General features: G+C 35.3%; 1 protein-coding gene across 2 annotated transcripts in view; it reads right to left on the reverse strand.

Moving 5' to 3' along the window:
* The window catches only part of LOC115212905 (multidrug resistance-associated protein 1-like), a 102,912-nt gene that overhangs the window by 47,512 nt on the left and 40,412 nt on the right, over nt 1–14,988 (reverse strand). For both annotated transcript variants that reach the window (XM_036503837.1, XM_029781721.2), the window contains exons 10-16: nt 13,586–13,840; nt 11,580–11,645; nt 8,792–8,929; nt 7,339–7,485; nt 6,245–6,335; nt 4,031–4,097; nt 1,855–1,981 (exon numbers count right to left, since the gene is read on the reverse strand). In XM_036503837.1, the coding sequence (XP_036359730.1) occupies nt 1,855–1,981; nt 4,031–4,097; nt 6,245–6,335; nt 7,339–7,485; nt 8,792–8,929; nt 11,580–11,645; nt 13,586–13,840 (891 nt within the window). The remainder of the gene's footprint in view (nt 1–1,854; nt 1,982–4,030; nt 4,098–6,244; nt 6,336–7,338; nt 7,486–8,791; nt 8,930–11,579; nt 11,646–13,585; nt 13,841–14,988) is intronic.

Genomic DNA, 14,988 nt, shown 5'->3' on the forward strand with positions numbered 1-14,988 from the left:
GAGTAAAGATTGTTTGCCAACATAACATGGCAGTCCTGGTTTAGGACGAATGTTGCTGTAATTTAGCCCCAGGAGACATTGTCGCCAGCTGGCTATACGACATGATCTGTGTCCTTATATTTTCAAACAAGGGAATCTAGCACCCCCCACTCAGCTCAAAACAATATCTGTGTATCGCGATTTTCAGGTTATTTTCCTTTATCAGCACAGAATAATAGGTGGTGCACTAGATTCCCTTGTTCAAAAATATAAGGACACAGATCGTGTCGTATAGCCAACTGGAGACAATGTCTCCTGGGGCTAAATTACAGTAACATTCGTCCTAAACCAGGACTGCCATGTTATGTTGGCAAACAATCTTTACTCCAAAGTACTATTGCTGAATATCTCTCGTGAGATTTACAAATAGTAATTGCAGTTGGGTCTATAATTTTCATGAAGCCAGTCCAGATGGAGTAGATCTTTGATCAAAGATGTTCCAGCCAGGACATCCTCTCATTTTGTATATTCAAAACTACATTAAACAATGTGTCCTTCAGCTTTAAAGACAGTAAGGTGTGATTCTAGAGACACTTTGGTGCTATTACAAGCAAGGTGAGCAATGATGCAGCAGATCCCTTGTCAACTGGCAGAGACTATGATTGCTTTGATAGGCAAGCTACTGTCATTAGTAGCTCACTTCCATAGTAAAATATTCAATCCAACAGATATGACAAAATATCATAATTAATCTTTTCTGAATGAGCTTGTTGAAACATCAAAGATATTCAAGATACACTCTCCTTGAGGATGGGTTTATAATGAATAACTCATGATATTATATTAATAGTGCAAAGGTGGTGAGCAGAGATTCAGTCAAAATGTTTTGCAGCATGTCTTCCAACTCATTACATTCTGTGTTCAAATCCTGCAAAGGTTGACTCTGCCTTTTATCCTTGCAGGGTTAATAAAATAAGTACAAGTTGAGCACTAGGGCTGATGTAATCAACTTAGCCCCTCCCTTTAAAAAGTTGCAGGCATTGTGCCAAAATTCGAAACCAAAAGCAGTGAGTTGGTAGAATTGTTAGCATGCCCGACAAAAATGATTTGTAGCATTTCTTCTAGGTTTATTTTCTGAGTTAAAATTCAGTTGTGATCAGCAATAAAAATAAGTTTCAGGAGCAATAAAAATAAGTTTCAGTCAAGCACTGAGGTCAATGTAACTGACCAGCACCCCCACCCACCTAGTTTAGGCCTTGTACTTAGAGCAGAAAGAATAATATTAGTAGTGCACCATAAAGCAAACTTATCTCCATATTTCATGCACTCAGATAAACATGTCCAGCTCGTGCAGGATATATTTTCCCATTCTATGTTTATAATAGAATAAAATGATTTAATTTCTTATTCTGCACTGTCATTATTTTGGCTGAATTGATATTCTTCACAAAGCAAATATTACAATAATGTTATTATGGACATGTAAAATGTTTTATCTGTTACAGGTGAGGAGTTTAGATCCAGCTCTGCTCACAGTAGCCAAGGTGTTGTCAACTGTTCATGTACAAGAAAAAGTCACTGGTTGGTAGCAGATGGGCACTAAAACAGCTGTTGTTAAACCTCAGACCAGCCTCGACTGAACAGACATCAGATTCTTTTTTACTCTAGGCCAAAGTCAGAAATTTTGGGGGAGAGGGCCAGTCGATTAGATCAACCCCAGTATGCAACTGGTACTTAATTTATCGACCCCGAAAGGATGAAAGGCAAAGCTGACCTTGGTTGCTAATTTTAGCAAGTCAAACAAGTAATTATATATGGTGCTGGTTAATTCTATAGTATTTGACTTACAAATTGAAAAAATTTAAGAAAACAAACCTGTACATTAACTTTTCCAGAACATTTTTCCATTTCACCAAGAATGGCTGAGATTAAGGATGATTTTCCTGATCCAACAACTCCCACAACTGCAACAAGTGTCCCTTGTGTAACTTTAAAATGAATGCTAAAATCAGAAATTTAATTTTATACATCAAAGTACTTAAAAATAAATCTCATTATCTAAGATACAAGAATACAATATATTTACAAAATCATCAAACTACAGAAAAAATAATGTAAGACCCAGCCTTCAAATGAATTCATATTCACCAGAATACAAAAATGTAGGTCTTCAACTAGATGAAAATCTGAAGACAACCTCATTAACCAGCTAATCCTGAGGTCTGAAATAAACAGTTTAACCCTTTTGTTACTATATTTCTGACCAAAATACACCCCTTATGTGTTTCAATTAATTTCTAACATAATCATAAATTTAGTCTGGTTTCATTAAACAACTATAACTTTTTTATTTCTCAATATGTTAATCTGATTTTTGGAAGATAATTTAATGAAATATTCTCAACCAATTCTATACTATAATTTTTGTCACAAAGTGACTCTAATTGCAAGTAGATACAGGTAAATTCAACAAAATATAAAATTAAAATTTTGTTCAAACATCGCTATAGAAAATGGGTTATTAGCTAATATTCAATTGGGTATACAACAAAATTTTACGATAGAATTTGTTATTCTGGGTAACTTTCTGATACCCATAATAATATTTACGGCAAAATAGTCTTAATTTCATTTAAGGTTATGGGAAACCACAAACTATCGTTTCTTTCGCTTTGTTTACGTTTAGCGTAACGGTTCGTTTTCGCCGTAATGATTTCAAATGGGCTCATTCGAAAAAGTAAAAAGAAATAGTCTAAAGCTTTACTCTCCTGGGAAAGTCTGTGGCTTGGTCCAGTTTCTTCAGAAAAATCACCGAAAGAAACAGTTTTTAAATTTTCACTCCATTCAGGTGCCAATTCGTTTTCTTTATCGCTGTCGGAGCTCTCGAATTCACTGTTTTCACTTTCGGAAAATGAAACATCACATTCATTATCAAATACCATGTGCTTTTTTTTTTCAGTCATAGAGTTAGATTTATGAAGGTCTTCAGTAGAAAATCCTTCGAATTCTGACTCGCTGCTTGATATAATGAAATTCGTATCCATTTTTTGTCAGAATTACAAATTTTGAAAACACAATAGGAACAAATTTCGGAAAAAAATCTCTCAAAATTCACGGAATTAAAATTACACTTCGATTATTGTACAAAACTGTAGTTGAACTGTTTACGAAGTATAATACGTGTTTTCACGAATGTACTAAAGAGATTTGCTCTGATATTCTCATTTAAATATGAATAGGTAAATTCGGGCGGCTTGGTCACATTAACCAAAATTTTTTTCGGGCGGCTTTGGGCGGTTTGGTAACGAAAGGGTTAAACTCATCATCATTTAACGTCCACTCTCCATGCTGGCATGGGTTAAATGGTTTGACTGGAGCTGATGAGCTGGAGAGCTGCACCAGGTTCCAGTCTGAATTTGGCATGGTTTCTACAGCTGGATAACCTTCCTAATGCCAACCACTCCAGGAGTGTAATGGGTAATTATATTAAATGATTACTTATAAACATCTTTATTGTACATTACATGTAAACAATGATTGGAAAACTCATTGTGCTACAATTTACAGGGCAGTAAAAGGAAAGTCAACAGGTGTGCTAGAAAAGCTTATCATTGCTAGAATGCTAAAGGCTAGCAAGCAATATAGTTACTTTTATCATCTGCCATTGATCGTCTAAGGTTCTACTTTCTATCAAACAAATAACTGAGGTAAATTTTTATTGTGAATTGGGACTGGCATTCAAAATGATTTAAGAAATTATTCAAATGTTTTACTAAACATATAAAAAAAAGGATTGGAATAGACTATTTTTTATCAAAGCAATCTTACCTAAGAAATTCTTGTTTGTAATTGCTTAATAATAGCTTTTAATAGCTTTGATAGTCCTGTTCCTAAGAAATACTCTAAAATATTTTAAGCTGACAAGGTTCTCTCTTAGAGATATGAAGTTTGTTTAGTAAAGCAAATCTCATATTGAAAAACAAAATGCTCATTCATTTGGAAGACACTGGCAATTATATCACTTGATAATAAAAAAAAAAAAAACACATACTTTTTTAAAATGCAAGGCTCTTCTTTATCCCATTTAAAAGATCCATTTTCAATGATGACAGAATGACCTTAAAATAAAATGAATAAGAAATACTCTTGTGGTATCTTCTAGTGGAGAGTTAGTACAAAGGCAATAAGCATTTCTTCACGGTGGGTTTAGAAGTTTGAATTTGTAATTTAGAAACAAGGAAAGATGCACAGAATACACATATTGTTTTTGTTTTGCTTACTTATTATGAAAGTCTTAAAATTTCTAGTCATTGATATTCAGGTGTTGCACCATTTCGTTCGTTTTAGAAATCATCAGTATGACACAGCTCAAGGTGTATAAATTAAACATTTTATGAAGTGAGACATTTCTTGTAATAAAGAAAGTAATTACAGCCTGGAAGAAATTCATGGGATGTGTATTTCCCTTTTCTTTTTCTTCACAGAGTTTTTGCAGTTTAGCAATTGAGAGAAAATTCTTAGTGTCTACTTCTACCAAAAAATTAATTTATAAATGAAATATTGAAGATTGAAAATAGAAAAAACAATGGAAGTAGACTAGAAAATTTGCAACAAATATAATAGAATGAAATTAGTGGAACTTGCTGGGTATTGAATGTCGGTAAAAAGAGCTGAGTGATCAAGAAAATATGAATACTGAGATATAGATGCAAGCATGGCTGTGTGGCCAAGAAGCTTGTTTTGAAATCCCATGGTTCTAGGTTCAGTTTCATTGTGTGGCACCTTGGGCAAATGTAGCCTTAGATTGACCAATGTCTTGTGAGTGAATCTGGTAGGCAGAAACTGTGTGGAAGCCTGTCATTTGTGTGCCTCTGTGTGTGCATATGTCTTTATATTTCTCCCCACAACTGTTTGACAACAGGTATTGGTTTATGTTTATCCTTGTAACTTAACAGTTTGGCAAAAGTAGAATAAATACCAAACTTCTAAACCCTTCTAGGTGTGTCCCAGCATAACCCCTATCCACTGACTGAAACAAGTAAAAGAGATACAAAAATATATAGATTAATTAAGAGGAATCTTAATTAAGATCATCTTAGTGCTGTTGATTCTCATGTTGGTAAACACCTTTTTGAAAAAGTTATTGGACCCAATGGAATTCTAAGTGATAAAGTAAGTGTCCTCTTTTGCTAGTCTTGGCCATTGAGCTCTAGCTATGCTGGAGAACTTTCAAGAGAGGAAGAGATGTGACATAAAGACAGAATAGGGAAGAAGACATTAAAGTATTGATAGTAATAAGGTGGTGGAAGAATAGAGGCATCTATTAAAGTTTCAATGCTTGAATTGCTCAACATTTCGCAACTGTGTTTTTATATTTCAAATCCATAAAAGCCTTAGACCAAACAGGAAAGAGGAATAGTCAGAAGAGACTAATGGTGCTGGGTTAAATCTGATATTCTGTTAGAAAGGGTGTATAGAATTAATGAATGAATATTTGAAATGGAAAACATTATATTTGAAAAGAGGCAAGAAATAGACATTAGAAATGTGATGATCAAGGAAAGGAAAAGTAATGAATAGCTATACATCTTTTTTTTAGGGCCCTGAGGCTCATATGACCAGTTACCCAGTTTTCAAAGTATAAGGTTGTCCCAAAAGTTCGTAGAAAGTCTTGGAAAATAATGGTCTTTATTTTGAGGAATAATTTTTGTTGTTTTTGTTAGTACTTGGCGAGTAAAAATTCAATTTTCACAAGTGTTTACGAACTTTTGGGACAACCTAATATATAAGTGACTGAGATCACAACATTCCTTCTGAACAGAACACCGGTCCATTGCATGGTCCAAGGGTGGCAATTTTAAGGAGAGGGGGCAAGTTGATTACATCAACCTCAGAATGTGACTGGTACTTTATTTTATTGACTCTGAAGAAATGAAAGGCAAAGCTGACCTCAGCAAGATTTGAACTCAGAATGTACAGAGTCAGAAAAAATGATGCTAAGCATTTTGTCTGATACACTTAATGATTCTGACCAAAGGCATTCCAGCCATGAGCATCAAATATTTTCATATACCTAGGACTACTTTGTCCAATGTGCACTTCCTTTTTTTAAGATGGTAGGTTTTGATTTTAGGGAGGTTTGGTAGCTACTTCGAACAGGTTAAATGACTGTGTTTAATTAGTAAGCTTGTTTAAATGAAATGTGTAAATTTCTTTTTGGGATAAAGCTAATGACAAGTCCAGATAATAGAAAATAATCACTTACTATCCGAGTCTGTTAAACTGTGTTCAACAGATTTTAAATCTAATTCATCTTTGTTCAAAAACTCGGTGACTCTTTTCACTGAAACATTTGCCTGACAAATAGATGAAATACAAAATAAAAATACATTATATAAATGCTAAATGGCATTTGTAAACATAATCAAATAATAACATAGTTTTGTATATCATCTGAATAGAAATTTTAGGTTATATTGTTTCACTAAAGATGATAATACAGACATAGGGAAGAGGCTCCTTACATGACTAGAGAATTTTTTAAAAAGAAGTGTATAACAGATCAAAAAAAACTTTGTATATTACTGGTATTTACCATATATACTTTCAGATATAAGTTGCATTCTTTAATCTAAAATATGGATATGGAAAACAATATGACTTATCTATTATATCTTGCTCTGGATTTGAAATTTGCAGAACACACAAATACATGTGCACACACATGAAGACTGGCAAATAACTGAGTATGTAGGGCAGCTTGGTCATGCCACTACTCAGTTTAAATAAGTATCAGTGTTATAAACAAATCATAAGTGATTGCTTAAGCAGAATTTGTTTCTAATACCAAATAAGTGCATGTCTGATGATATAATTTCATTGATTATACATAACTTAGTGCAATGATCCAAATCAGAAAGTCATTAAGCAATGAAAGTTGGATGGAGCCTATAGGTGGCAAGTTTTGCCAGAAGATTTACAAACCAGACATAGTCAAATAAATGCTTTGCAAACCTGACCAAATTATATCATGGAAGAAATGAACATATAAAGCAGAAGTTTAGATTCAGATCAGGCCTAATTAAAGAGATCTATGATAAAAAGTATTCTAGCTGTAACCAGTTTGTCTCTTTATATATTAAGGACCACATAGTTCAATCTGTGCTTCATTTTATAAGATAATAGAGCATGATTTGAGAATTCAGCTGCTATTTCTAGCAGTTCATGTAACTGTGTAAAGGCATCTGCATTGGTTCAATGAATATATAGAATCTTTGTAGTGGTAGCAGTGGTAACAATAACGATACTCTAAAATAAAAAAGATGGTTTTGGTAAAAAGAAAACAAAACAAACACTTACAGCTATGAGATTGGAGATTGTATTTGGTAACATCATCAAAGGAAAACGCAAAATATGGAAAAGTGATAAAGCAACAAAAGCTTTCTCTGCATCCAGGATGTTTTTCTCATCTGAGAGGACATACACCACAAATGTAAAAAGTGACACCTAGAAATTAAGAAATATACAAGAGAAAGAATAAGGTTAATATATATATATATAGAAATGAAAAACAACCCAAAGTTGAGAAGTTGATGAAGCTTAATTTCCTTCTATCATAATTTAATCTCTAATTACTTGGCACAATATTACCTCAATACTAAAACCCATCAGTTGAAGGGTCATGTATTGAGAATTCCTTGGTAGGTTCAGGCATGACTGAGTGGTAGTCCTACTATGCGGCACCTTGGGCAGGTGTTTTCAACTATAGCCTTAGGCAGACCAAAGCTTTGCGAGTGGATTTGGTAGATGGAAACTGAAAGAAAGCTGTTGTCATCATCATCATTTAACGTCCGCTTTCCATGCTAGCATGGGTTGGACGATTTGACTGAGGACTGGCGAACCAGATGGCTGCACCAGGCTCCAATCTGTTGTATTTATATGTGTGAGTGTGTGTGTGTGTGTTTCTATTTGTCCTCCACCATTGCTTGACAACCGGTGTTGGTTTGTTTATGTCCCCGTAACTTTTAACTTGTTTCAGTCATTTGACTGCAGCCATGTTGGAGCACTGCCTTCAGTTGAGCAAATCGACCGCAGGACTTATTCTTTGGAAGCCTAGTACTTATTCTATCAGTCTCTTTTGCCGAGCCGCTAAGTTACGGGGACGTAAACACACTACCATCAATTGTCAAGTGATGCTGGGGGACAAAGACACACAAACATATACACACACAGACATATATATATGACGGGCTTCTTTCAGTTTCCGTCTACCAAATCCACTCACAAGGCTTAGGTCAGCCAGAGGCTACAGTAGAAGACACTTGCCCAAGGTGCCACGCAGTGGGACTGAACCTGAAACCATGTGGTTGGTAAGCAAGCTACTTAACACACAGCCAACCAGTGTTTTGGCAGAAATTGATTGATAGAGTAAGTACCTGGCTTAAAAAACAAAAATGAAAGTACTGGGGTTGATGATTCAACAAAAGTTCTTCAAGACAGCATGGTCACAGTTTAATGACTGAAACAGATAAAAGATACATCTTACTGGTACCAGTGCCACATGAAAAGCACCCAGTATGCTCTGTAAAGTTGTTAGCATTAGTGAAGGGCGTTCAGCCACAGAAACCATGGCAAAGCAGACAGTGAAATATGGTACAGTCCTCTGGCTTGCTAGCTCCTGTCAAACCATCTCAACCCATGTAAACATGGAAAATGGATGTGTGATGATGATGATGATGATGATGAGGAGGGTGAGTGATTAATGTTAATCATTCTAATCAGGAAATAATTTTTACTTCAGATAAGTACTTACAAATACGGGTGCACAGCTCCATGTTAGTGTAGTGAAAGCATTAAGATAGGCTTGCTTTCTCAAAATTCTCATTTCATCATTTCGTATTTTCATGATCTGCTCCTTGAAAGAATTCTCCCAGGCATACAACTTCAAAACCTAAATTTATGAAAAAAAAAAACAACATAAGTTAGTAAAAAAAAAAATTTTTTTAAAGAGAGAGTTTAATGAACTTGAAGGCAGAAAGAATTAAGGTTACTAATTATTAGATCATGTTATAATTTAGCAGTTAGAAATTGGTAAGTTGTCTAACTAACGTATATGCATTTTTAGTAAGTAGAATGTTCCCCTTAGATCTATTATTAATATTGTTTATTAGCATCCCTATGTTCCCTCTGTTTCTATGTGTGTGTGTATGTGTGTGTGTGTGTGGTGTGTGTGTGTGTGTGTGTGTGTGTCATCATTTAACATCTGTTTTCTATGCTGGCATATGTTGGATGGTTTGGCTGAAAACTGGTAAGCTGAGGAGCTGCACCAGGTTCCAATCTCATTTGGCATGGTTTCTACAGCTGGATGTCCTTCCTAAAGCCAACCACTCCAAGAGTATAGTGGGTACTTTTTATGTGCCACTGGCACAGGTGCCTGTTACAAAACACCACTATCAGCCATGACTATGATCTCACTTGGCTTGACAGGTCTTCTCAAGCACAGTATATTGTCAAAGGTCTCGATCACTAGTTCAGGTGTCATGTAAAAAGTACCAAGCACACTCTGTAAAGTAGTTGGCACTAGAAAAGGCAACCAACCATATAAACCAAGGTAGTGCAAACATCAGAGCATGACACATTCCACTGGCTCAACAGATCCTATAGAACTGTTCAAACCATGCCCGCATGGAAGACAGAGATAAATGATCATAGCATCATTTAATTTCATGAAATTGTTGCTAATAGAGAGATTTTAATTATTATGGAAAAATTGATAATTGTAGCATAAATAGGTTAGCAGATCATGCTATCTAATAACCATTTTATTGGGTTATTTCACAGAAATTCAAGACAAAATAAAATACAAGTAAGATTGCTCTGCAAATATTGACTGATTTTTGCAAAATGTATTTTTATATACATCATAAACACCATAAACCAAATGAAATTAATCAAATCCAGATAAGAAAGAGCAACTCTACCATGCTCTTTCTCCCTTTCATTAAAGTCTCAAGTTTTCAAGTAATCATCATCATCATCATCATCTAACGTCCGCTTTCCATGCTAGCATGAGTTGGATGGCTCAACTGGGGTCTGGGAAGCCTGAAGGCTGCACCAGGCCAGTCAGATCTGGCGGTGTTTCTACAGCTGGATGCCCTTCCTAACGCCATGCCCTTCCTAATATCCTGCCTTCACAGCCAAAGTGAGTGTGTGCACCCTTATACACACACACGCACACTATGAGAGCAGGAAGTAACAAAATATTAAACACACATTTTGGATTGCAGCTAAATAGAAGCACAATTAAGATTTTTTAATTCAATCCTAGTCAAATGAAATATCAACATATATAATAAAAATAGGACACCAAAACTAGAAGTTCTGGAAGATGACCTACTAAGGACTGCAGACCATATCTGTGGCTGGAGCAAAGTTCCAGCCAGGCCAATGGTGACAGGTTTATTTCGCAAGGGGAGAAGTAGAAGGTGAGAAGTTTGCCAATGTTCTATAGTGTGAGGATCAGAGGCATGAGACATTTTGTATTGCAAAATAGAGAATAGAGACATTGTGAGAATAGAGACATTGTGGGGGAGAAGTATGGATAGATAAAGGCACCTATGCATTTAGTGGTTCTGGAAAGAAAGAAACATGGAAGTGATGTTATGAAATGTAGAGAATGTATAGAAGAAAGAGGGTCTTTCTGAATGTAGACCTAACAGAGAGACAGGCGCTTCTAGTGAACAACAGTATGATAGATGACACAATTAAAGATATGACCACAGGAAAACCACTGACTCATTAGGACTGACCACTGAGATCGTTAAAGTATGTTGCTACTGCCTCCACCACCACCACCAACAACACCATCATTTAACATCCGCTTTTAGATTATACAGGAAGGTGTCATATGCAATGACAGATATAGCAGCGCTTTGTCTAACTGTTACTAGAGTAAATAAGATGCTTTAAAGCATCTTGAAAAAATAATAGGCATATTTTTTCATTTTATTTTGGTGCTCTATTTTTATATATGTGTGTGCATTTTCTTTGACTAGGACTGAATTCACAAATCTTAATTGTACTTCAATTTAGCTCTAATCCAAAATGTGTGTGTGTGTGCACACATGCGCATGCACATGTGTGTGTAGTTTTATATATTCTTACTTCCTGCTCTTGCTTTCATAGTATGTGTGTGTGTGTGTGTGTGTGTGTGTGTGTACACAGGTACACACACTCACAGCAAAAACAAGATATAAAAACACAACACTTGAAAACTTGAAACAGTAAAGGAAAAAATTGCTTTTTCTTGTGTGGGAATGATTAATTTCATTTGATTTATGGCATCAGACATAGTAATATTCAGCACATAAAAATACATTTTGCAAAAATTCATATGTAATCAATCAAAATTTGCAAAACAATCTTACCTGTATTTAATATTTTAAAAATTTCCATGAAGTAATATGCTTACACCAAATTGCCATACATATTTACATTACACATATTGGTATAAAAAGTGAAAATTTTCTTTAAATTAGGAGTAAGGTAAGTGAGTAAATAAGTTCTCTTTAAAATGACACAGAACAACAGTCTTCTGTTACCTTTATACCATTGAGAATTTCATTCATCATTTTAATCCTGGAATCTTTTAATTTCATTTGCTTCATCTACAAAAAAAATTTTAAAAACTCAATTTTAGTTTATTTCATCAGTAGATGGAAAGTGACTTTCTTACATAACATTTAGGATTAAATCTAACAATAATGTTATTTTATTTTTATTTGAGTAGAAATAGGAACTTGTGATACTTGTGTGTTGTTGAGTGTTTATCATCAAGGAAAATAAAAACAGATTTCCAAAATAGAAATATATTATTCACTATGATGGCTAATGTTCTAATGAACCCTACTTAGTCCTATATGGGATGGGTCACAACTAAGTGGGTAGTTGCAAAATAAGGTGGGACCTATAACGGGGCCACTCGGCAAATAAGCAGTCATAGACCATATGGCAACAGACTCATCAGGTGAACTGGAACTGTCTCAAAAGTTAGCCTCCACCTACTAAGCCATAGGGTTTCACACTACCAGAGGTCCAGATTCATTAGTCCTCTAGTTACTGAAATAGTGAGCACATGTCACAATAAAATGGTCTGGTCCACCAGGATTAGGGGTTGGGTGGAAGGCTAATCACTAACCCATGTAAACATTGAGTTGATTACAGAAACTGCAACAGAAGAAATCTACTCATGGTTCACAAGCAGCATTAAGTTATTTATCAGGTGACAATAATTATGAAATTAAATAGCAGAAGGAAAACGAAGGAGGGTTTGAGAGTAACTTTCTTTAACTATAAAATAATTACAAAAAAAGCAATAAATAAAAAAAAATAATACATTGATTTCGCTCAACTCTTTTAATGAACCTAGGAAAAATATCATCATCATCATTTAGCGTCCGTTTTCCATGCTAGCATGGGTTGGACGGTTCAACTGGGGTCTGGGAAGCCAGAAGGCTGCACCAGGCCCAGACTGATCTGGCAATGTTTTCACAGTTGGATGCCCTTCCTAACGCCAACCACTCCGTGAGTGTAGTGGGTGCTTTTTACGTGCCACAGGCACAGCTGCCAGGCGAGGCTGGCAACGGCCACGATCGGATGGTGCTTTTTATGTGCCACCAGCAAAGAGGCCCGTATATGGAAGATAAAATGTGTTTATGTTGTTTAAACTAAAGTCAGACAATTGACTAAAGGTGTTTCATCCATGACCATCCTATCCTACTATCAAGTATAGTGTATTCGGGATCTACATTTTCTAATGTCTTCTTTTGAAAGGGAGGTTTGAAAACGATTTGGCTGTTATTTCTAATAATTTGAGCTCCTTTACTAGATTGTGATATTTGTGACATTCATATAGTAAACAATAGCATAAATTAAATGATACATCCTTAAAGACTTCCCACCACAAGATCCAGTCGTTTTTATGGTGTGGAGTCTTATGTACCACAATGACTCTGAGAGCTATGCCAGCAGAGCACAGGCTCTTGGTAGGGCCTTTCATACAGGAAAAGTCAAGGGGTAGAGGCTGGACTAATATGGACCACTTCTTCCCAGAGGTATAAATGGATTCACATTGGGCCAACATTCCTACCCAGAAGAGGCAAAGTTACAGAAGCATCAATGACAACTCAAAATCAACATGAGCTGGGAGAGGAGGGCTTTTCCTCAGAGAAACATGACAAATCCTGACCTGTGACCCTCACTGGAGGTAGAAAAGAGGATGCCCCAAAAACAGCTGGTGGCAAGACACTGAGGAATAGCTGGAAAAGCAAGGATCCAACTGGAGAGAAGCAGAAAAGACAGTCAAAAGTTGAGAACATAATGGGAGAAAGTTGTCAATAGCCTATGCTTCATAGAGAGTGAAGGGCTTAAATAAGTAAGGAAGGACCTCGCTGGGTTAAGCATATATGTAGCTTATCTATTCTTAGAAAGTTCTTCCCCCAAAATTAAAATATTGCTTCTAAAATATCTTCTAGATATAGAAAAATTTTTTCAATTTAAACCAAAACTTTAAAAAATGTACAAAAAATTTAAATAAAAGAAGGCTCACCTGTAACACACTCTTTGCATTTAAGATAAACATGTTCATTCCAATAAAAAATACTAAAATGCCAACTCCAACAAATATGGATGGTCCTAAGGTAAGCCAGAGGAAGTAAAGAGCAATCATAATTTGTAGAGGACCAGACCAGATAGTGTTAACGTAGGTCATGAGATCTTGGAACTTCTGGGCATCGATTGACATCAAATTGACGATTTCTCCAACAGTTGAAGTTTTGCGTGCAGAATTCGATAATGTAAGGCTCTATAAATAAATGGAAAAAGATATATATATATTATCTTAATGTATAAAATCTGTTCTATCTGTCTGTCTGTGTGCTTGTAACTTGAGTATTGTTCATCCAATCACGCTGAAATTTTAAACTTCGATAGATGAGAGAGCAGGATGTTCCGTAATCTAAAACGATTTTCAAAATTGTTAGTTTCAAAGTGAGAATCACTATTTTTGTAATCTTTATGTCCTATTTGTTCCGCCATTAAAACAACCAGTTGCTCAGACAGTTGGCACATACCATTTTGCTAGCAACAAGGGGAATACAGGATGAGAGCCAGCCAAAACCGTCACTATGCTGGCTCTCTTCTTTCCTCTCCCTCAAATAAAATACTTAAAGCAACAGGCGTCAAATACAAAAGCCAAGGTCCATGCAGTGTCATGGGAAAAAAAATTTCCAACTTCTTGCCTGATGTGAGCCCAGAGCAATTTGTTATCTCTTAAACTATTTCAGTATTACGTCTGTATTGCAATGTGAAATACTGTCCTATATCCTATATATTCCTTTCCAAAACCGTGTTACAGATTTTGACATATGGGGTATCAAAAGATTAAGTATTATTTTGGCTACAAGTTAAACTTAATTTCCATTCACATATTTGCATTTCAAAAATTTAACATAATCTTTTCCATAAATCAACTATTGTAAAACTTTTATACGATGACGTCACATTTTCTATGTGTGTGTACCTTAAAAGATATCACTCATCACGACACACACCTTCACTCACTCACTCTTTCTCTCTCACATACACATGCACAAGCATGCATGCATGCACACACACACACACGTCCATTTCATATAGATGTACATACATCTTTCACTTTCTTTCTCTGTTCTTTTTGTTTTCTCTTTCAATTTCTGCTCTCTTCAGATGAAATTTTTACAGATACAACTCCTTTCAAAAATAGGGATTAATGTATAATTTATTTCTATGTTCATAATTTTTGTTTACAAAATGAGAATGGCTGGGAGAAGAAAACTGGAAAAGATACCTCAACAATAGCTTCATTCTGTGGAATGAAAGTATAGAGAAACTGAAAGAATTCAAAATTAAGAAAGATACACAATTTACCATGGAATATAGCAAAGATATAGACATCCTAATAAAAGAAGTCAA

This window comes from Octopus sinensis, linkage group LG6 (genome assembly GCF_006345805.1).
Source record: "Octopus sinensis linkage group LG6, ASM634580v1, whole genome shotgun sequence".
Taxonomy (NCBI): Eukaryota; Metazoa; Mollusca; class Cephalopoda; order Octopoda; family Octopodidae; genus Octopus; species Octopus sinensis.